This window comes from Rana temporaria, chromosome 5, assembly GCF_905171775.1.
Source record: "Rana temporaria chromosome 5, aRanTem1.1, whole genome shotgun sequence".
NCBI lineage: Eukaryota > Metazoa > Chordata > Amphibia > Anura > Ranidae > Rana > Rana temporaria.
In genome coordinates, this window is record NC_053493.1 from 336,042,758 (window position 1) to 336,067,239 (window position 24,482).

Here is a 24,482-nt window from a genome sequence, read left to right on the forward strand (position 1 = left end):
GTTGAAAAAAGACACAAGTCCATCCAGTTCAACCACAGAAAATAAACAAACAAAATAAAAAACACAGTACAATCCCATACACCCAACTCCATACCCACAGTTGATCCAGACGAAGGCAAAAAACCCCAGCAGAGCATGATCCAATTTGCTACAGCAGGGGAAAAAATTCCTTCCTGATCCCCCGAGAGGCAATCGGATTTACCCTGGATCAACTTTACCTACAAATCTTAGTACTCAGTTATTTCTATGTACATTTTGGAAAGTATCCAGGCCTTTCTTAAAGCAATCTACTGAGCTGGCCAGAACCACCTCTGGAGGGAGTCTGTTCCACATTTTCACAGCTCTTACTGTGAAAAAAAACTTTCCGTATTTGGAGGTGAAATCTCTTTTCCTCTAGACGTAAAGAGTGCCCCCTTGTCCTCAGTGTTGACCGTAGAGTGAATAACTCAACACCAAGTCCACTGTATGGACCTCTTATATATTTGTACATGTTGATCATATCCCCCCTAATTCTCCTCTTCTCAAGAGTGAATAGATTTAGTTCTTCTAATCTTTCCTCATAGCTGAGCTCCTCCATGCCTCTTATCAGTTTGGTTGCCCTTCTCTGCACTTTCTCCAGTTCCCTGATATCCTTTTTGAGAACTGGTGCCCAAAACTGAACTGCATATTCCAGATGAGGTCTTACTAATCATTTGTACAGGGGCAAAATTATATCTCTGTGTCTGGAGTCCATACCTCTGTTAATATGATGAATAATTCTCAGTGAATGCACTCTGATCATGCAGTAAATATCACATTCACTGCTTTAAAAATACGCCCCACTGTCATAATCTCATAAATATAAGAATCTGTCTTGACTTCCAAGTAGTGGAGTCAGTAGGCGAGTAGGTCACATTTTGTACTCACTGCAATGGTTTGATTTCCCACATTGCTGCATCCAGCAAGACAAGGATTGAAGTATGTAATTCCATCTGATCCACACACTGGCTCGTATTCATGTATTTTACAACCACAGTTAACATTACAGCCACCTGTTAGATTCCTGTGTGCCATCGTTAACGTGGGGCTGAGAAGGAAAAGAGAACATTTTACACTTACTACAAATTGTCTACTATCGTGAAAACAAAATGATTTCATAATCCAAAACTTCAAAATGAAGGTAAAAACCTTCTTCTATTTTCTATTGCAGGTTGATTAAATATATAAATTACAATACACAGTGTTAGAAAAATTAAGCATAGTTGAATTACAGGAAACTTGACATACATGGAGACTGATGACTTCCTTCTGATAATGCTGGTTGCTTGGCTGTCACTGATCTCATTTCAATACTGACCTAGAACAAGCGTGCATATGCCTGAGAAATTATTGATGAGTGGGTCAGTAAAAATAATTTTTAGTAGGAGGTCAGCAATTGCAACCCTTGCATTTTGGTCATGACACAGTTACTTTACAGGATAAGATTTCTATACTATATTATCCTAACTGATCCTTATAATCCCTCTCCACTCCAAAACTAAATTAAGAAAAAGTTTTGCCTTTAGTTCTACTTTAAAGAAGACGTCCAGCCTGAGCTTTTTAGGCGGGGCTTCTCCTATGGGTCACAGGAGTGCAATTCGTTTTGCACTCCTGTGACTCGTTTTCAGTCCGCTCTTCACTGACCTCACTGCCCTCAGTCGGGGCAGCATGTCATCCCGACTTCCAAGTCTGGATCCGTCAGCTGCCCTGATTGATGGCAGTCTCAGTGAGCTGCTGAGATGGCTGCTCCCTGCCCCTCCACTGCTCCAAGGAGCACTGAGAAGTAGAGCAGAAGTAACAGTCAGCATCGCTCTGCTCGGGGAGGAGTGAGAACCGAGCCATCAGTGGTTTTCAGTGTCTCGGTTCTCAGTGCAGAGACACCGGGGGACAGATGTAGCATTAGTCTAATGTTCCATCCACCAAGGTAAGTATGAATAGGGAAAAAAAAGCAAAACCTTTACTTCTCTTTTAAAGGTAACCTATCAGAATAGAAATATATAAGCTCCCTTTGCTGACCTGTTTCTGAAAATACACTGTGTGGGGTTATCATACTTATTCTTGGTTCTCTACATTGTGAGTGTCTGACTTGTGACAAGCATCCCTAGTTCCTTTCAAGGTAGAGCAAGGTTTTGAATAATTGATGGAGTGGAAGAGGATACTGAAGTTGTGGAGGGGTACTGTTATATTGTTCCTGGGTGGGGGGGGGGGGGGGGTTTGGTTGTTGATGCTAAAACTTCAGTTTTGGGGGAAGCTTAAAACTGCAAAGAGAGGGAGCAGCTGTAAACGAATACCCACATCAATGGGTCCCATGTGCTTTTGAAATATTACTAGGTCCCGTGTGTTTTTGGAATGGTGCTTCAGATCATAACTACGTAACTGAAGAGGTTGGTTAAAATATTGATCAACTCCAACAAGATTTGAAGAAAAAATACTTTTTTAATTAGATATCATGTTTAATTTATATATATGTTATACAAATTGCTATACACTGTGTAGCCACAAACATTTCTGGTAAAGGAAAACAAAAAAGTGTCCATGAAGGATGTCTATGTGCAGAAAGCTCATAGCAAGGCCAGTGTATAACTAAACCTGTATTGGAAACAAACATGGTCAAGAAAGTGTATACCTACCCAGTAGTATAAGGTATATTAATACCACCAAGATTGATGCTCTCACATCCCACAATGAACAGGGTAGAGAAACAGAGCAGGGACACACCACTACAGATCATGGCCAACTTTGCAGATTCTCTTGCGCTCAGTTTAAGTTTCTTGATGATGTAACCACCTAGCACAATCCCAACACCAGCACTGGGCACAATGATCAGGCCTGAAATTCATAAAAACAAATCAAATTAGCACTGGGTTTTCTTTTGTGTCTACTTAGAAAAAATAAAACTGCATACTTGTTGAACAAAAGTTCACTATCCTTAATTGTGTGATTTATAAAGTGAAGACACTGTATTGGAACTAGTATGCAGTGTGGGGTCATTACACAACTGCTGTGTGATACTGTCCAGACCAGGTGGGCCCCAAGAGGACAAGTTACCTTTAGAGTCCATTCACACCAAGAGCAATAAGCTGCATTGATTAAAGCAGCCTTAACACAAGGACAAGGCAAATGCAATAGTTGTCTATTTGCCACGTTCACACTAAACCATTGTATTCGTTAGGAAAAAGAGCTACATACAAACTGGAGAAACCTATAACCTAATTTAATTTTGCTTTACAGATTGAAGAAAGGTGGAGTTTAATGTGCTATTCTACATTATTACACGTTGTAAGGCTCTGGTGTCCAACCTTCGGACCTTTGGAACTTGTGTGGTCCTCGGATCCTAGCAGTCAGTAGTAGAAGCGGATGGCATTGATTTGTGAAGAGACTGTAATTGCAGTGATTTCTCACAATATTGTTTAACATGTCCCCAGTCTCTGTATGTATTCGGCAATATGTATCAGACAAAACCCATATCCACAGTGTCTAACCATCTCCTATAGTATGTCCACAGACAGTCTTCTGTCGCATTACATCTAATGAATAATAAGTGGCCCATTGGTGATGTTGTAGGATGTAGTTGAGGTCACCATTGTTATCAGACATCATCGGTTCAGTTTCACCTCACTTTGTATGAAAAGCAGGCCCATATGGTTAATTTTTACCAGCCTAAACCACTTTAGATCAACAGACCTATCGATTTTAGTATGAAATAAAAAATCATATCATCACAAAGTGGAGCTGTGGATGCGAAAACAAAAAACAGTGCCCCGTCCCGATAAATCAGATTGAAAAATGTAATTGGCACATGATGGACTTTGTAGGCATACCACAGTTAAAAAATGTAAATTCATTGAATGAGAAACATACAAATTATTTAAATAACATAGATAACAGTAATGGCCATTACTAGAAAGACCTGAGAAAACAAAAATTCATAACACACCACCTAAAGCCTGGAGAGTACAATATAAAAAGGAAGACACCAAGGTCACTTCCTACTAGTATATATCTGAGACCATATAGTCAATGGACGGCAATGTATCATGCATAGCTCAGCTCGACATGTTAAGCGTTTTTTGAAAGGAAAACGCTTCTTCAGGAGCTTATGATAAGTTATTTCACAGATAAGAAAGAGAGCTGCTCTTTGCCCCCCCATGGATTGTGCATTAAGAGTTGTATGACTTTTATGAGAGGTATATTTTCAATTTTGTTGTTTTTTTGGAATGTATTCTACAACTCGGCTAAAACTGAAGTAGATACTGTGTTTCCTGTGGCCTGGGTGGTAGTTGATAAAAAAATAACATGACCTATTCCATACCCAAAAATGGAACTTCCACTTTTTGGAATCCCCCCCACCTCCGGTGTCACATTTGGCACCTTTCAGGGGGGAGCAGATACCTGTGTAATGTCCCAGAAAACAGCAGGGACCAGTGACGCGTAGGGAACACCTATCTCCCTCTACTCCACAGCGCTTCTGCAAGGACCAAGAAGTGATAGGCGGACCAGATGACACCCACTTCTCCCTTCCATGGGACTTTTTACATGCCTGCTATACACCACCAAAATGTGAGTGGCTATTAGCTGTGCTTTTAATAAATTGTGTTAAAACTATTGCACCCAGAGGCGCCTCTTCCCTTGTTGTCTCCCTCTAGAGTTGGAACATGGTCCTCTCTTCCCCCCTGATGGTAGCCCTGAGAGCATACGCCAATCAATTTTTACCACACCTCAGACCTTTATCTTATTTTAATTTGCACTGTCAGAAGCTTGGACTTACTGCTTACTGACACTGTTCCACACTTCGTATGTTTATTATGCTGACCTGATATCTGTTGCACTGGTTTTTAATGCACATTTTTTACTTGTTGTACGCGTAGGGAACCAGGAAGTGAAGCCGCAAGGCAAGATCCGACAGACAGATCAGCTTCGGCTGCCGGCATCGTGGGTGCCCTGGACAGGTAAGTGTCTATATATTAAAAGTCAGCAGCTGCAGTATTTGTAGCTGCTGGCTTTTCATTTAGTTTTTTTCACAGACCTCTGGTTTAAATACATTCAAATTTGCAGACTTGCATATTCAGGGGGATAATAAGGCAGGAGGATAAACATGACAATCAAAGCACTGCGGGTAAGTGACATATGTATATATCTTTAACATTGTCCAATCTGAATGAAAATGACAAAGTTAGCAAAAATGAGTCAGAATGACCTCATCGTTCCCCAGAGTTGTTTGGCCAAAATGTTGCTTTATATACAAAACACTCACTGCATTATGCCATGTTAATACATTTGCATTGCGCACAGTTATTTTCAAGGACAAATCTGTCTCATCTAGGGATGAAATTCGGGCCAAGGCAGGCTCTGTTAATTTAATTACATAAAGTCAGCATTTGCCAAAAATAACACATATGAATTGCTTTACCTATAGATTATTCTATGCACAATTCTGCAATTCAATATCCACCTCCAAGAAAAGTCTCCTGTTATTTATAGCTTTAATATGAAATCCACTAAAAGCTTTCAGCATGCATTAGTATTTTAAAGCACCGCATTAGGGAGCTTATAGACTTCCCTGGCACAGAAACCACAGCATAAAATAAAATTAAAAAAACATTGATTTACCATAAGTCATTGACAAGAAGGGAACAATGTATCTATTCTTACAATATGATCCACAGCAAAGTGAACACTGGCCAGCATGATAATTCATTTACTCGCTGTCTGCACTATTCCCCTTCTGCTTGTGTGGTGTAAAATGTTTTGTGCATTTAAGTAGATGATCTCTAGCCCTGATATGTGTAGTTACAGCTTATTTGTCAACCAGTCTCCAGTTAATGCAATCCCTTAAAGTAAACCTGGACTTGAAGGGTATGTATGCTTTAAAAAATACTATATCCAGTGCTGTATTGGATTGGCATCATGTGTCTCAATGCAGCAGAGGTGGTATGCAGGGATACAGTACTAATGTCAGCAAAGACTAAAGTAAAAGTGAAAGAAGACTGCTGTCAGTGCCTGAAATGCAGGACTACTTGAGGTCAAAAAACAAAGCAGGGCAACAAATTCGCTTTACACCCTCACCCCTATCCAGTAGACTATGGTTCATCTACCAGAAGTGCAAAAAAATAGCTGGCACTCTGCGGTATGGAGAAGCATGTCACCCACTCCATGTGATAGCACTGAGTTCACAGAGTGCTGCAACTCATAGCTTAAACAGCACCACTTATTATGCTCCCAGCAACTAAACAGAGCAGCTGAGCTGTAAGGGAAAGTACATGAGGGGGCATTGCATTGAACCTGTTGTTAGGGTCAAATGACCGAGAACCTTGACATTCTGTTTAAAACTGATTTTTGTTTTTTTCACTCTCGCCCCCGTCCAACCTCCAATACACGCAAGTTAACTTAACCTGGCTTAAAACATTTCGAAGGTAGCAACAGTGCTGAAGCGCATGCACCAACTGTTTAAGTCTTCCTATTGATTTCTCCATTCCTTGGAGCCCTCTTGGATCCTTGGGCCAAGATGTACTTTTGACAAGGCAACAATTAAGACCCAGCCTGCCTAAACCTTGCCCATATAATTACATTTTTAAACGCAATAGCCTCTACTGTCCATGGAGATACTAGCATTAAATGACCGGGGGTTGGACTTAGTACCAGAAGACAGTAAAGGTTAATCTTGGCCTAGGCAGAAGTCAAGGCTTCATGTAAAGCCTGGGCCTAGGATCCAAGGGTCTCCACAAAGTTTAAAAAGTATTATAGGAACTGAAAACTAACATAGCTATTAACATAAAAAATGTTTAGGTATTTGTAAATATACCCCCGCCCCCAATACTTATCTGAGATTTTATTCCAGCGCTGTGCCCCAACTATAGCAACACTCCTCACATGTTTGCTGAGGCAGCATTAGCCATTTGCTCTGACTGCTGTCAGTCAAATACTGCGATAAGGGAGCAGGGGGTGATGTCAAGCCACCCTGTCTGTGTCTATAGATGGTCAGGATTGAGCCTGCAGGTGTGCCATGATAGGAAGCGGCTTCCTATGCTGGAGCACTGAGAAGAGGAGGAGCCAGGAGTGCCAACGGGGGGTCCGAGGATGATTGGGGCTGTCCTGTTCCATTCCATTGGACAGAACAGGTAAGTATATTATGTTTGTTATTTTTTTTTAAACAATAAAAAAAAAAAGTTTTTATTGATGCTCAAAAGTAACAGTTTTACAATCATACTAACCTTTGTACAGACATTTTTGCATAGAAAATGTAACATAGTATAATTGAAATCAATAGTGGAGTATTTTAATAGGAGAAACAATGTTCACACAGGCCAGGCCACGATATGATATTGTGCTTTCTGAATTCAGCACGTGTGTCCTGAATGGTTCCTTAATCAAATAAGATGATCTTGCAATCAGCGAACTAATTGGAAAATACTCTGGTTTTGTACAAAAATGTCTAATGTTTAATTAGAAAGAGAAAGGAAGGTTTGTAGGCCTCTAAAAATGTGCCCCTGGAAGAGAGGATAGAGTGGACAAAAATAAAGAAAGAAGAAAAAAAAGGAAGAAGATAAATAAAATGAGAGAGAGACATTGATTATTCAGGGTTTTCTGTGTTTTAAAGGTCTATCTCTGAGTAAGAGTGACAAAAAAATCAGAATGTCTAAAGATGACCCACGGCTGCCATAGTTTATTGAAATGTTCTGTTTTCCCTTGTGCTGTTGCCCTGATCTCCTCAATTCCAGAAAAGATTCCTAATCACAGCAGCAAGAACAGTGATACCAAGACACTGGAGAAGTACCGCCACTCCCACAATCAAAGAATGACTGGAAGAGATGTTTGTTATTTTTTTTTAAAGGACATTACAATCACTTGTAAGAGTGGGGTTATTAGACTCCAGTGATAGATGTGTTTTCCAGTGAGTACACCAATCCAGAACTGAGTTTTTAAGGGCCTGGTAGCCCACTTTTATTTAAAAGTATAAAAGTTCACAAATATAGCAGCAGCCCACCCAGGGGGTTCCACCATTCCTGTATCTTGACAAATCAACAGTTTAGCCTCCTGGCTTCCATACAGTAGGTGAACCCGATTTTGTGTCAATCTCGCTCTCTTTCTCGGCGAGATTGAGCACCTACGAGCCCCATCGCGGGAGCCAGCGCCGAGCTGGCTTGCCGCGATGGAGACAGAGCCGTCATAGAAGCGACGGGAGATCCGACTTGGATTCCCGCCAATTCTACACGTGTGCGGCGTTTGTTATGAATCCTGAGGGGGAAGTCCCTGCCGGATTTTAAATAAAAATCCGGCATGGGTTCCCCCCTCAGGAGCATACCGGGCCCTTAGGTCTGTTATGGGTTGTAAGGAGAGCCCCCCTACGCCGAAAAAAACGGCGTAGGGGGTCCCCCTACAATCCATACCAGACCCGTATCCAAAGCACGCTACCCGGCCAGCCAGGAAGGGAGTGGGGACGAGCGAGCGCCCCCCCCCCCTCCTGAGCCGTACCAGGCTGCATGCCCTCAACATGGGGGGGGTTGGTGCTCTGGGGCAGGGGGGCGCACTGCGGCCCCCCCACCTCAGAGCACCCTGTCCCCATGTTGATGAGGACAGGGCCCCTTCCCGACAACCCTGGCCGTTGGTTGTCGGGGTATGCGGGCGGGAGGCTTATCGGAATCTGGGAGCCCCCTTTAATAAGGGGGCCCCCAGATACCGGCCCCCCACCCTAAGTGAATGAGTATGGGGTACATCGTACCCCTACCCATTCACCTGCAAGAAAAGTGGTAAAAACACAAATAAACCACACAGGGTATTAAAATATTTTATTAGTCTGCTCCGGAGGCCTCCCCTGTCTTCTTTATTAGCTCTTTTACCAGGGGAAGCTTCTTCTTTGACGTCTTCGGGTGGGTGGGGGCCGCCGTCTGGTTCTCTTCCACCGCCGGGGGGGGGTCGCTTTTAAAAAAGCCCCCACCCCCCGGCGGGTTTCCTCCGGCGTCTTCGGCGGGGGGGCTTCTTCATCCGCTATCCCGACGGGTCTTCTCCGCTATCCGGGGGGTCTTCTCAACTCTCCGGGGGTCTCCTTCTATGTTCGCCGCTCTCCGCTGTTGACTCGGCGCACCCCGGTTCTTCGTCTCGCTGTCCGGTGTCTTCTTCCGTGCTGTACGTCTTCTTCTCCTTCCGTGCTGTGAGTTCTTCTTCCGTGCTGTGACGTCATGTTCTTCACTTCTCTCCTTCTCCCGATGTTGACACGCCGGTCCTTCTCGCTGAAATGACGGATGCGCGCCTTGCATCGGACCTATATAGGCCTCACAATCCCATCATGCTCTGTACCTACCTGTCAGGAATGCTGGTAGATCAGACTGTGTGACCGCACAGAGGAACCAAACAAGGTGAGTAGTGAAATAAAAGGTGTTTTATTTACAAATGTGTGAACCACCAGTGCACAATAAAACGACAAACAGTATGTACAAATAAAGGGGAATACCGTATTCATAAACGAGCCAAGCCGAGGTCATACACATGGGAGGTCAGTAGATGGGTGAGGATGGGAACACAGCGGATCAGGGAGCGGATGGATGGACAGGCTGCGGGGCAGGAATCCAAGAGGGAACAGGAACCAATGTAAACAGGCAAAGGGAAGAACGGGTCCAGGATAAGCTCAGGATGGGGAACAGAAACAGAGTCCAGATAGCAGGGTCAGATAACAGGCTCAGGTCCAGGAGGTATGACGATACCAGGGCGAGGAGTGATTACACACGCCGGGTATTTATAGAGGCGTGCTGATTGCATTCAGGTCACACCTGAACGCAGGAAGGGCTGTATGCTCCATACTGCCAAGAACGCCCCGCTGGTGGACGCCAGTACTGCAGCCCAAGGATAACATAGCACCACCAGGGAAGAACTCCCCCGACAGTCCAAGACTGTCGGGAGACACCTGGTGGTGGGCCACAGTACTGCACGCCAAATACCAGGCAGTAACACCAGCAGGGGGAACCTTCCCTGACAGTACCCCCCCCCCAAAGGAGCGGCCTCCGGACGCTCCAATTAGATGTTGCTGGGGGAAGTCCGTGGTGTCAAGCTGGGCAGCAGATAAAGTCACATCAGGTTGGGCCGGATGAAAGTCCATGACTTTTAACAGGGCAAAGTGCAGCTCAAGCTGGGCAGCGGGTACAGAAATCTTAAGTTGGGCAAAAAGTACTGGGATGCAGATAGGGGCAAATCAAGCTGGGCAGCAGACTCCGGGTCGTCGAGCTGGGCAGCAAACTCCGGGTCGTCGAGCTGGGCAGCAAGCTCCGGGTCGTCGAGCTGGGCAGCAAGCTCCGGGTCGTCGAGCTGGGCAGCAAGCTCCGGGTCGTCGAGCTGGGCAGCAAGCTCCGGGTCGTCGAGCTGGGCAGCAGGCTCCGGGTCGTCGAGCTGGGCAGCAGGCTCCGGGTTGTCGAGCTGGGCAGCAAACTCCGGGTCGTTGAGCTGGGCAGCAAACTCCGGGTCGTCGAGCTGGGCAGCGGGCAGGGACACCTCAGACTGGGCAGCGAATGGCACCGAAACAGGCAGGGCAGATGGCACTGAAACAGGCAGGGCAGATGGCACTGAAACAGGCAGGGCAGATGGCACTGAAACAGCAACTTCAGGCTGGCAAACTGGCACAGCAACTTCAGGCTGGCAAACTGGCACAGCAACTTCAGGCTGGCAAACTGGCACAGCAACTTCAGGCTGGCAAACTGGCACAGCAACTTCAGGCTGGCATACAGGATCAGGCTGGCAAACTGGCCGCATAGCAGGTAGAGGTTTGGCAGAATCAGGTTCAGCTGGCATGCAAGCAGACTGGAGCAGGTTGGTTGGTGTGGAGACAGGTTGGGTTACTGGCAGGATCATCTTGGTTGGGAAAAACTTTCGTTTTTTCTTGGGCTTAGCCACAGAAGCTCTGTAGGTAAGGGGTGCAGCGGACTGGAAAGGAGGATTGGGATATGGCAGAGTAGAGGGAACAGTAGCTGGAGGAAGTTTTTGTGGGTTAGTAGGCGGCTGAGAAGAGACAGGTGGGTTGTATGCAGGATAGGTACAGGGAGCAGAGACTGGATATTGGCATCTGGTGGGAAGCAGTGTATACTGAGCTTCGACTGGGGTTGCCATTGGTGATGGACAGATGGATCTTTGGGAAGGTGAGTGGTTAATGGCAGGGCTGGAAACAGGTGGTTTGGCAGAAATCAGGAGATCTGACCATGCCTGCAGCACAGGCTGAACAAAAGCAGGTTCACACACACCTTGCCTAATCAGAGACTGCACAGAACAAATGCACTCAGACAACTTTTGCTGGGGACAGGAGGAATAATGCTCATCAAAAGACGCCGGATCATCCTCTAATAACCACACCAGGGATTCAACTTGGTCATGACTGAAGGGGGGAGAGAAATCGTCACTGCCATCAGGAATAAATGACAGGGCTGGCTTTACACACAAACGGATTAATGCCTGAACATCATTGAAAGTTATGCAACCCTGATCCACCCAGGAATGAGCTGATCGGATAGTTTCCATCAGCTGCTCACTAGTCCACCCCTCCAGAACCTGGCGACAATATTCCTCATCCTCCTCTGCCAGCAGAGAAAAGTAAATGATTTCATTGAAATCCATTTTTAGAGCCACACACTACACCAGTATGATTCCTCAAAGCAATCACGTCTGATCAAGGGATGGCCCTGGTATACTGTCAGGAATGCTGGTAGATCAGACTGTGTGACCGCACAGAGGAACCAAACAAGGTGAGTAGTGAAATAAAAGGTGTTTTATTTACAAATGTGTGAACCACCAGTGCACAATAAAACGACAAACAGTATGTACAAATAAAGGGGAATACCGTATTCATAAACGAGCCAAGCCGAGGTCATACACATGGGAGGTCAGTAGATGGGTGAGGATGGGAACACAGCGGATCAGGGAGCGGATGGATGGACAGGCTGCGGGGCAGGAATCCAAGAGGGAACAGGAACCAATGTAAACAGGCAAAGGGAAGAACGGGTCCAGGATAAGCTCAGGATGGGGAACAGAAACAGAGTCCAGATAGCAGGGTCAGATAACAGGCTCAGGTCCAGGAGGTATGACGATACCAGGGCGAGGAGTGATTACACACGCCGGGTATTTATAGAGGCGTGCTGATTGCATTCAGGTCACACCTGAACGCAGGAAGGGCTGTATGCTCCATACTGCCAAGAACGCCCCGCTGGTGGACGCCAGTACTGCAGCCCAAGGATAACATAGCACCACCAGGGTAGAACTCCCCCGACAGTCCAAGACTGTCGGGAGACACCTGGTGGTGGGCCACAGTACTGCACGCCAAATACCAGGCAGTAACACCAGCAGGGGGAACCTTCCCTGACACTACCCATGTGATACCTACCCAAAATCCATACCAGACCCATATCCGAACACACTGCCCGGCCGGTCAGGAAAGGAGTGGGGACGAGCGAGTGCCCCCCCCTCCTGAGCCATACTAGGCCGCATGCCCTCAACATGGGGGGGTGGGTACTTTGGGGCAGGGGGGCGCCCTGGAACTCAGACTGGGGCGAAGGTTCATCTTCCAACAGGACAATGACCCTAAGCACATGATAACCAAGATAACAAAGGAGTGGCCACGGGACAACTCTGTAAAGATCTCTGAAGAGATCTGAAAATGGCTGTGCATCGACGCTCCCCATCCAACCTGTTGGAGCTTGAGAGGTCCTGCAAAGAAGAATGGGATAAACTTCCCAAAAAAAGGTGTGCCAAGCTTGTAACATCGTACTCAAAAAGACTTGAGACTGTAATTGGTGCCAAAGGTTCTTTAACAAAGTATTGCGCAAAGGATGTGAATACTTGCGTACATGTGATTTTTTTTATTTTTATTATTAATACATTTGCAAAGACTTTAAACAAACCTCTTTCATGGTGTCATTATGGGGTATTATTTGTAGAATTTTGAGGAAAATAATGAATTTAATACATTTTGGAATAAAGCTGTAAAATAACACAATGTGGAAAAAGTGAAGCGCTGTGAATACTTTCCGGATGCACTGTATGTCTCTCTCTCTGTATAGAATGCTGCTTGTGGCCTTCTAGGTCACCCGCTGATCTGAGATCTGCAGCTAGGGAAATCACAAACATGGGGAGCGTGGGGGAGACATTAGGCTTAATGTTATTAAGAGTATTGTTATCCTTTTGAAGCCTCGTACACATGGCCGAGGAACTCGACGGGCGAAACACATCGTTTTGCTCGTCGAGTTCCTTGTTAGGCTGTCGAGGAACTTGGCGAGCCAATTTTCTCCATTCCCGTCGAGGAAAAAGAGAACATGCTCTCTTTTTGGCTCGACGAGTTCCTCAACAGTTTCCTCGTCGAAAAATGTACACACGACCGGTTTCCTCTGCAAAAAAAAACAAAACAGCAAGTTTCTTGCTGGTTTTTGCCGAGAAACTCGGTCGTGTGTACGAGGCCTAACATGATTTTCAATTGCTTGTAAATTAATATTTAAGTTGTATCTCTTTATTTCTGTGTTCTAAAAGGTACTCTTGTATTTATATTATTTTATCATACAAATGCTACTTGTAATAGTCATAAAACACACATCACTTTGTGAGATTACTGAAACGCATTCAGCTGTGATAACGCTTTAGAATAAAGCTGTGTGTGTTGGCATTTTTCATGTCACATAGAAGGGACCAGATGAGCCTATGCAACTATAGGATAATCTGCTCGCTCAGGGGATCAGTGACCTTACAACAGCCTCTCACATTATGCCCACACTTTTCTGCCTAACACATGGCAGCGGTGATACTAATTACTGAGCATAAATGACGATCTGTGTAACGTGGGGGAAAAAGCATCAAATAATCACAAGTTATATATTTATTTGTTGTCCTGTGCCTAGATACTGATGGGATGATGTCATCAGAATGGTCATAATCACTGTATCATTAAAATAGAAAATATATTTTCAACTAGTAAGTATTATGAGTTATTAAAGTAACATTCACCTCTTAGTAATTTTTTGTTACGGTCACATTTTTACACGCTTGTTCTTCCACATTTTCTTCTTATTAAACATAGAGACTTGTAGAATAGCCACTACATTGAGCCAATATTCAATTAACAATTACTTTACTTAACACACATACACCTACAAAAGTAGAACTGGATGGACTAGAGTCTTTATTCGACCTTACCAACTATGAAACTGTGAAACAATTTTAGGTAAATTTCAGCCTCTTTTGAGCCATGGTTTCAACCACTTTCAAGGCAATGGTTTCCTGAAGATCACAACCATTCTTCATGAAGGGGTATATGGTAATCAAGCTCAATCTATTAATTTTCCTATTAATTTCAAAATAGATTCTAAAGGGATGAAGAGCTTGACTACCTACTTTTCTTTAAACCGTATTCATGAATTTGGAACAGCACAGAACATGCAGCTGATATTGTTAATTATGCACCAACGCCTGTGAACTTACTCTAGCATATAATAAAAAAAGTGTTAGAACAGTTTAGGCCACTAACAATACTAAAGGATTGTTACCGATCTGACCTTGGGTTCCCAACAGAATACACCAATTAAATATTTGACTGCTTTGCGATTCCAAATAAAGAGATGAACAATATGTATGGGTAGCTATAAGATGTCCATACACTAGTTGGTTGCCGAATGAACGTTTGTATGAACATTTGTGCAAACGTTTGTATGAAAATTCTGCTCAGTACATTTTATGACTTAAAGTGGTTCTAAAGGCAGAAGTTTTTTTTATCTTAATGCATGCTATGTATTAAGATAAAAAACATTCTGTGTGCAACAGCCCCCCTAATACTTACCTGAGCCCCATCTCAATCCAGCGACTCTCCCTCATGATTGGCTGAGGCACACAGTGGGCGCCATTGGCGTCAATGAGGAGAGAAAGGGGGCGGGGCCAAGTGACGGCTCTATGTCTGAACGGACACAAAGAGCAGGGGCTTGACTTGGTTGCCCCCATAGCCTGCTGCTTGCTGTGAGGGCACTGGGCAGGAGGGAGGGGCCAAGAGCACCGACAAGGGACTCGAGAAGAGAAGGATTTGAACTGCTCTGTGCAAAACCATTGCACAGAGAAGGTAAGTATGACATGTTTGTTATCTTTAAACAAAAAAAGCAACAACACTTTAGTATCACTTTAATCAATGTCATATGAAAGTACTTAAAAATGTAATTTGCTTTTAACATTCAATCCTGGAATGATTGTTAGAAATTCATTATTTTGAGAAAAAAATGTCATCCCGTTCATTTAACTTTCCTCACTGCTGTCGAAAATAAAATATTGATTTGACCCCACTAAAGTTTTGAACAAAGCTTCTAAAAATGTAAATTTGCAAAGGAAATTCTGCTAATGTATGGGCAGCTTTAAACTTGCATAGTGAGTGGGAGAAGGAAGAAGATGAAGAAGCTTGAATATGTAATAAGCAACACATGTATGTAGGGAGACCATATGTGCAGGAGAGAAGTGTGAAGGGTATGTCAGAGGGCAATATATGCAGGAGGAGAGTGTGAAGTGTATAACAGCTGCAGTACTGCAGGTGGGATTATACAGAGAATTATGTGCAGAAGATTGCAAGGGGTATTACGGGGGAATAATGTGCAGAGAGTTTGACAGTGAGCAGAATTCACAGGAATAGGATATGGAGGATATTACCATAAGCAGTATGTTCAGTACAGGAGTTTAGAGGTATGACTGGGCAGTATGTGCAAGAGAGAAGGGGTGGATTTTTCTGGGCTACGCTGGGCACCTTGTACAGGGTCACTTCACTACACATGGGGTACCTTTGCTTTGTGCCTTATTCATCAATTCCTTGGGACACGGCAGAGGCCATCATGAGGGAATACTCGACCTTAAGGCAGGTCATGCCAAGCCTTGTCCACATCCACCTGTCCAGCGTTTTTCACTACAATTCTCCAGTAGCAGAGTGGGCCTCACCATGCACCCTGTGCAGGCTCCACACATGCTCTTAACTTAACTCTCAAACTTCCATATCTCTGTACAGAATGGGAACCTCTGCAATGTGATTCTACTCCCATTGCTCTGGGAGACAGACCGCTGGTGGAAGGAGTGCCAATAACATTTCTCTCACTGCTGGAGGCCATTCCACCTACAGTAGGGAAAATAATGATTTGATCCCCTGCAGATTTTGTAAGGTTGCCCACTTACAAATAAATGAAGGATCTAACTCTATTATTCATTATAGGTGTATTTTAAATGATAGAGACAGAATATCAACCAAAAATCCAGATAAAAACGCATGATACAAATGTTATAGATTGAATTGCAGTTCAGTAAGTAAAATAAGTATTTGGTGAAGAAACCATTATTGACAAACACAGAGGAAAGATGATTCATGTAGTTGGTTACCAGGTTTGCACACATCTCAGGAGGGATTTTGGTCCACTCTTTTTTTAGAGATCTTCTCTAAATCCTTTCTTGGCTGTTACTTGGCAACTCAAAGTTTCAGCTCTCTTTATAAATATTCTATAGGGTTAAGGTCTAGAGACTGGCTAGGTCATTTCTTGAGCCTCTCCTTTGTTGCCCTGGTGGTATGTTTTGGGTCATTGTCATGCTGAAAGAACCATTCATGACCCAACTACAGTGTTCTGGCTTAGGGAAGAAGGTTCTCATCCAAGATTTTACAACACATGGCCCCGTCCATTGGCCCCACAATGCGCTAAAGATGTCCTGTACCTTTACCAGAGAAACAGCCCCAAAGCATAATGTTTCTACCTACGTGCTTGACTGTAAGGATAGTGTTCTTAGGGTCATAGTCTGCATTTTTCTTCCTCTAAACACGGCACGTCCCCTCCTCAAGAAGGCACACGTACAGTCGTGCCAATGAACATCTAAATTATCCAGAGACGGATTGGGAAAGTGCTGTGGTCAGATGAGACCAAATCTCAGCTCTTTGACATTAACTTGACCAGCCGTTGGTTGCAGAAGGATTTCTAAACTTCTGAATGTTCAAGTGAGCACTGTTGGGGCCATTATCTGGAAGTGGAAAAAACATAATTTCACCATAAGCAGGGAACAACCAGGTTCTCCTTGCAAGATTTTTTGACATAGGACCGAAAATAATTTTCAGTAGAGTTGTCCAAGAGCCAAATACCACTTGTGGAGAGCTTCAGAAAGACCTGGAATTAGCAGGTACAATTGTTTCAAAGAAAACAATAGGTAATGCACTCAACCACCATGGCCTGTATTCACGCTCACCACGCAAGACTCCATTGCTGAAGAAAAAGTATGTTTAAAGTTTACTGCACAACATTTATACAAGCCTGTAAAATACTGGGAGAATATAGTCTGGTCAGATGAGATCAAAATTGAACTCTTTGGATGCCATAATACACACCATGTTTGGAAGTCAAATGGCACTGCACATCACCCCAAAAACACCATATCAATAGGGAAGTTTGGAGGTGGGAACATCATGGTGTGGAGCTGTTTTTCAGGATAGTGAAGATGATATGAGGGTGGACATTTCAGCAAGACAATGATCTCAAACTCAAAGCCAAGGAAACTCGCAACTGGTTTCAAAGAAAGAAAATAAAGCTGCTAGAATGGCCCAACCAATCAGCTGACTTGAATCCAATAGAAAGTCTATGGAAAGAACTAAAGATCAGGAGTTCATAGAAGAGGCCCATGGAACCTTCCAGATTTGAAGACTGTGGAAGAATGGGCCAAAATCACGCCTGAGCAATGCTGTCATTACCAACAAAAGATGTTGTACGAAGTATTAAATACATTTCAGTTAGCGTGTTCAATACTTTTTTTCCTGTGTCATTCATTTTTTTTACAAATAAACTCATTTCTGAACGTATTTGTTTTGGTTTCTTTGTATATATGGATTGCATGGGTTGTTACTGACATGTGGTGAAAATGTCATGTCAATAGCACCTTTAGAACTATATTTACCTAGAAAAATGGTGACATGTTCAATACTTATTTTACCCTCTGTATATGTAAAGCAATAGAAAGGCATACTCTTTTCTTGACTCCATATTCAAAATTGTGTACAAAATATCTATTTTCTAGCTTTGTATTTAACCCCCCTGGCGGTATTCCCGAGTCTGACTCGGGGTGAGATTTTTTGGCTACGATCGGTAAGCCCGAGTCAGACTCGGGCTCGCCTTGCTGAATCCACAGGCTTGGTTTACTTACCTTGTCCCTGGATCCAGCGATGCCACCGTGCTGTGTGAGCGAGCCGCCGATCTCCGTTCCCTGCGACGTTACGACGCACGGGAGCGGAGAACGGTGCCAAATTCAAAAAGGTAAACAAACACCTTACATACAGTATACTGTAATCTTATAGATTACAGTACTGTATGTAAAAAATACACACCCCCCTTGTCCCTAGTGGTCTGCCCAGTGTTCTGCATGTACTTTTATATAATAAAAACTGTTCTTTCTGCCTGCAAACTGTAGATTGTCCATAGCAACCAAAAGTGTCCCTTTATGTCAAAAATGGTTTTAGAGCAGCTAGAAAACAGCGATAATAAATTATAATTACTTGCAGAATTGTGCGATAGTTATTTGTGGGGAAATTCGTCATAAAAAAATGTAAGTAATGACAGCGACAATTCTGCAACTGAGCAAATTTCAGTGTTTTTGAGTTGATTACATTATTGAATCATTTTTATTATAATTATATTATTATTTGTTATATTTAAAAAAAATTCATACCCAGGATGCCTACTAGACTCTTATTTGGTCAGATTTAAGTGAGTTATTCCTAAGAATTACAGGCCTACAGTATAAGACGCCAAATTTCCTTGCAAATAATGGTACCGCTTTCAGCACCTTTTTTCTGAAATAATCATACCGAGGTTAATTAATGAATTAATGAATAATTAACAGTTATATAAAGATCGAATAAAATGGTTAACACACATCTACCTAAAACAGTTATTTTAGCTTTTTGATAGTTAAATCATCTAGTAACAGCGTCTTATGTCTCTCAGGAACTTCGGTGTCAAAATCTGATTCTGACTTCAGTTCTCCAGATTCTGCTTCATTCTTTTAATTCAATTTCTCTTATGAGTAAAAGCCAAGTGGGAATATAAACCCTATTTTGTAGCAAGAAAAATGAGACCCGAAGAACTGAAACGGGAACTGTGGAAAATAAATCTCACTGCCTGAGGCCCCACATACAGGAGAATCTAGCAGATAACTCAACCCACCAGACCCCATCTATCAAACTAACATCTCCTCTGGGTGAACCGGCTCCTAAAGATAATGTCTTTATTGAAAGAAAACAAAGAAAGATTAGCTGATAATATAACGGATGTCCACAGTTTTCATTCTGAAATTTGACAGTTCTGGTTCTTTTGCTTAATTTGTTCGGATGTTTGGATAAATATGATGGGCAGCATGGTAGCTCTACATTTAGTGCTCTTACATTTGAACTCTGTCCTAGGTTTAAATCCCACCAAGGACACTGCTTGCATGGAGTGTGTGTGGGTTTCCTGCCATATTCAAAAACACACTGGTAGATTAAAGTGGAGGTTCCACCTATCTAACAGTTAGCCTAAAAACCGTTCGACAAACAAAAATTTTTAAAACGTTTGTTTACCTTTCTTTATGGTCTGTGAAGGAGGCACTTCCTGGTCTGCCTGAGTGGGGCTGGGCGTGTCTATTTCTTTCCAGCATAGGGCTTCAGAATGCCAGGAGCTAAGATGGAAACGTCCATTGCTGTATTTTATAAAGTTTACTTTCTGATGAATTAAGAATGCTGGTGCCTAGATTCCTGGGACTGGTGAGTACATTATTGTACATGTACTAAGCGGGAGAAAGGATTTTTAAAAAAATAATTAATTTCGGGGGAAACTGAGTGCTAATTCAGAATGTATGTGTGTGTGGCAGGAACATTAAGCCATGAGTACCTTCAGGGACAAGGGAGTGATGTGAATTGCCCTATACAATCTGTAGTAGACTGGTGCTATATAAATAATGAGGCCCATAATAGAATCATTATAGAGTTTGCAGCTCTCTCACTGCCATCTTGGTGGTAGCCTTATTGTAAATAAAATACAGTCGTGTAAGGCTCCATGTACACTGCTTCTAAATGATTAAACTTGACAGATAGTAACCCACGTTTAAAACGTCCGTTTTTCCACGTTCAGCTGCGTTTTGCCGCATTTGCATTTAGAAGCATTTAATAAAAAAAATATTTTTAAATGGCCAAAAACGAAAAACGCTTATAAACGAAACACTGCTAAATGCGAGTTACCGCGTTTAGTTGCGTTTGGCGTCTAAAACTTGGAAATCTTCTGCATCTGAACCCATTTTTTTGCTTTCAAAGAAACGCTGTTAAATGCAACTGCCTAAAATGGCAATAAACTAGACTGTGTACATGGTCACATAGGATAACATTGAATGAGTTAAGGGGCAGTTGAAAAAAGCATCCAACTGCCTCTGAACGTACGTTTAGCAGTGTCCCGTGTGCATGGGGCCTAACTTATAATATCCTGTTATGGGGGTGTTCTCTGCAGCAGGGACTGAAACACTTTTCAGCATAGAAAAAAAATGAATGGGGCAAATGACAATGACCCAAAGTACCCACACAGTAAAAATGACCACATAGTGGTTGAAGGAGAAAAGGGTAAATGTCCTTTCATGGCGTAGTCAGAGTCTAGACTTAAACCCTATTGAAAATCTGTGGAATGACTTAAAGTCTGCAGTCCAAAAGTACAAATTTAACTGAACTTTAGCAGTTCTGCAAAGAAGAGTGGGACAATTTTGCAAAGTCTAGATGTACAAAGTTAGTAGAGACATATCTCAACAGACTAAAGGCTGTAATTAAAGCAAAAGGTGGTTCAACAAAATACCAACATGGGGGAGTGATTCTTTTTCCAATTTAATGATTCTGTTTTTGACGTTTTTAATTTTTTCCTGACATTCACGTGGATGTTATAAGTTGCACTAGTAAGTAAAGCCGGATAAACAAAAACTGTGTCTGTCTTCATTTCAGGCTGCAAATCAACAAAATATGATTATTTTAAAGGGGGGTAATTATTTTCTATACCCACTGTACATTACTGGCACCTTGATAAATCAATGTGGAGCCAGAGAGTGGCACCTTGGACTTATGTCACAATGTTTTATCGGTCATTGGTTACATCCTTGGTTCTGACACTACATTATTTGAGGATCATGGGATTGGCTGGGACAAGTACACAGTACAGGAACCTGAAATTTCAGATTGGTGGAGATGCTCAACAAAAAAAAAATCACTATTACCAGACCCCTTCCCTCATCAACCAAACATTCAGAGGAAAGGTCCCCTTGGTGACATTATACCTCTATTTTTCCTTATAGCAGTAACCCAAATGTGCAGTTAGGATGATGATCTTACCAGTGTAGATGCTGGCACTGGAAGCTGGGATGCCAAACTGTGACTCGATGAACTTGGGAATGAAGGTAATAAAAGCGGTGACAATGGCACTCTCAGCTGTGTATGACAAACTCACAAAAAGGAATGTCATGTTGCTTAAAATTCTTACTGCTGCTCTTGGAAGGTCTAAAAATGACAAGAGATGAATTTTATAAACAATGAAGGGAGAAATTAACAATACATGTAGGATCCTTGAAATGAAAGGCGTGCAATGGAGTTTCTCCTAGTGAAGCTTTTTTGTTGTTTATGTTCAAGATAAGTAAACCAGGAATAAAATATCTATCTAAAGAGGAATGCATTGGAAGCAAGTGTATACTGCAGTGTTAAATATTCAGCTAAAATGACACCAGATGCAAAGATTGATCTACCTGTAAAGAGCATCATGTGCGGTAGTACTCTTCAAATTTGACCTGTAGTGTTGGAAAAACGTATATGCAGCAAAGAGGGTAGGTAGGTATTGGCTTTTGTGTTCATTTGAAAGTTTCACTGTATTTTAGAAAGGTGATATACAACAAAACGCTCCACAGAAATTGGGTATCACCCACCTGTATAATCTGAGCCCAATCCCTTGAATAAGCTTCACCAATTTCCCACATTCCACTGTAAAGAGGTTACATTGTGGAAACATTTGGAATCATTTAAAAGTTCTGAATGTTAGCTGGGTCTCTCATGTTTAATTCTCCCACAATAAATCCTTGTTGGGTTTTCACTGTAATCACAGCACACGGTGCCTGGAAAAAGTATTCACACCCCTTGAAATTTTCCACATTTTCTCATGTTACAACCAAAAACATAAATTAATATTATTGGGATTTTATGTGATAGACCAACCTATCTGTGAAGTGGAAGAAAATAACATTTTTTTTTAAATAAATATCTGAAAAGTGTGGCATGCATTTGTAGTCACCCCTCTTTACATTGATACCCCTAACTAAAATCTAGTGGAACCAACTGCCTTTCTTAAGTCATCTAATTAGTAAATAGAGTCCACCTGTGTGTAATTTAATCTCAGTATATATACAGCTGTTCTGTGAAGCCCTCAGAGGGCTCATGAAGGCCAAGGAACACACCAGACAGGTCAGTGATAAAGTTGTAGAGAAGTCTAAAGCAGTGTTAGGTTCTAAAAAAATATACCAAGCTCTGAACATCTCATGGAGCACTTTTCAATCCATCATCCGAAAATGGAAAGAGTATGGCACAACTGCAAACCTACCAAGACATGGCCGTCCACCTAAACTGACAGGCTGGGCAAAGACAGTATTATACAGAGAAGCAGAAAAGAGGCCCATGGCAATTCTGGAGGAGCTGCAGAGATCCACAGCTCAGGTTGGAGAATCTGTCCACAGGATAACTATTAGTTGTGCACTCCACAAATCTGGCCTTTATGGAAAGTGGCAAGAAGAAAGTGATTAAAAGAAAGCCATAAGATGTCCAGTTTGTGAGAAGCCATGGGGGGGGGGACACAGAAAACATGTTAAAGAAGGTGCTCTGATTAGATGAGACTATAATTTAACTTTTTGGCCTTAAAGCAAAGCGCTGTGTGTAGCAGAAAGCTAACACTGGACATCACCCTGAACACACCATTCCCACCGTGAAACATAGTGGTGGCAGCATCTTGTTGTGGGGATGCCTTTCTTCAGCATAGACAGGAAAGCTGTTCTGAGTAGATGGGAAGATGGATGGAGCCAAATACAGGACAATCTGTGGCAAGACTTGATGCTCTCCATCCAATCTGACAGAGCTTGAGCTATTTTCCAAAGAAGAATGGACAAAAATGTCACTCTCTAGATGAGCAAAGGCGGTAGAGACATCCCCAAAAAGACTTGCAGCTGTAATGGCAGGGAAAGGTGGGTCTACAAAGAATTGACACTTTTCAGATATTTATTTGTAAAACATTTTGAAAACTATTTATCATTTTTCTTCCACTTCACAATCATGTGCCATTTTTATGTTGGTCTATCACATAAAATCCCAATAAAATACATTTACGTTTTTTGCTGTAGCATGACAAAATGTGGAAAATTTCAAGGGGTATAAATACTTTTTCAAGGCACGGTACATGTGATAATACCAAACAATAATACATTTTTCACCAATGGAAGAACCAAATATAATGTCTACCCCATTGTCTACCTTTTTGTCAGTCACCATTCTCCTACTTCTCAGTACCTGTGCACTACGTATAGTGGACTTACAGCCAGAATGTTTCTTTCCAGTTTTGGATAGAATGTGAAAATGCTTTGTTACTGTTTTTATTGGTGTCTATGTTCCATTGACCACTTTGACATCCTTAAAATCCTAATATATTATTATTTTACCTTTTACTATTATTTTCTTATTTATGTATTTGCTTGGGGCTAGAAAGAAAGGGTGTGTATGTTGGTGTAACTATTGGAGTACATAGTTACATAGTAGGCGAGGTTGAAAAAAAGACACAAGTCCATCAAGTCCAACATATGTATGTGATTATATGTCAGTATTACATTGTATATCCCTGTATGTTGTGGTCGTTCAGGTGCTTATCTAATAGTTTCTTGAAACCATCTATGCCCCCCACTGAGACCACCACCTGTGGAAGGGAATTCCACATCCTTGCCGCTCTAATGCCGCGTACACACGATCGGACATTCCGACACCAAAACTGTGGATTTTTTTCCGACGGAATGTTGGCTCAAACTTGTCTTGCATACACACGGTCACACAAATGTTGTCGGAAATTTTGATCGCCAAAAACGCAGTCACGTACAACACTACTACAACCCGAAAAAAATTAAATTCAATGATTCCGAGCATGCGTAGAATTGTTCTGAGCATGCGTAGGATTTTTGTGCATCGGAATTGCATGCTTTTGCAGAACTTTTGTTGTCAGAAAAATTGAGAACCAGCTCTCAAACATTTGTTGTCGGAAATTCCGACGGCATATGTCCGATGAAGCATACACACTGTCGGATTTTCCGACAACAAGCTCACATCGAACATTTGTTGTCCGAAATTCCGACCGTGTGTACGTGGCATTACAGTAAAGAACCCTCTACTTAGTTTAAGGTTAAACCTCTTTTCTTCTCATTTTAATTAGTGG

The 24,482-nt window shown here is 42.5% G+C and overlaps 1 protein-coding gene across 1 annotated transcript in view; it reads right to left on the minus strand.

Annotated features, from left to right (window-relative positions):
* The window catches only part of SLCO5A1 (solute carrier organic anion transporter family member 5A1), a 139,112-nt gene that overhangs the window by 39,676 nt on the left and 74,954 nt on the right, over window positions 1-24,482 (minus strand). The window contains exons 5-7 of the mRNA XM_040354379.1: window positions 21,365-21,529; window positions 2,649-2,847; window positions 907-1,066 (exon numbers count right to left, since the gene is read on the minus strand). Coding sequence (XP_040210313.1) covers window positions 907-1,066; window positions 2,649-2,847; window positions 21,365-21,529 — 524 coding nt within the window. The remainder of the gene's footprint in view (window positions 1-906; window positions 1,067-2,648; window positions 2,848-21,364; window positions 21,530-24,482) is intronic.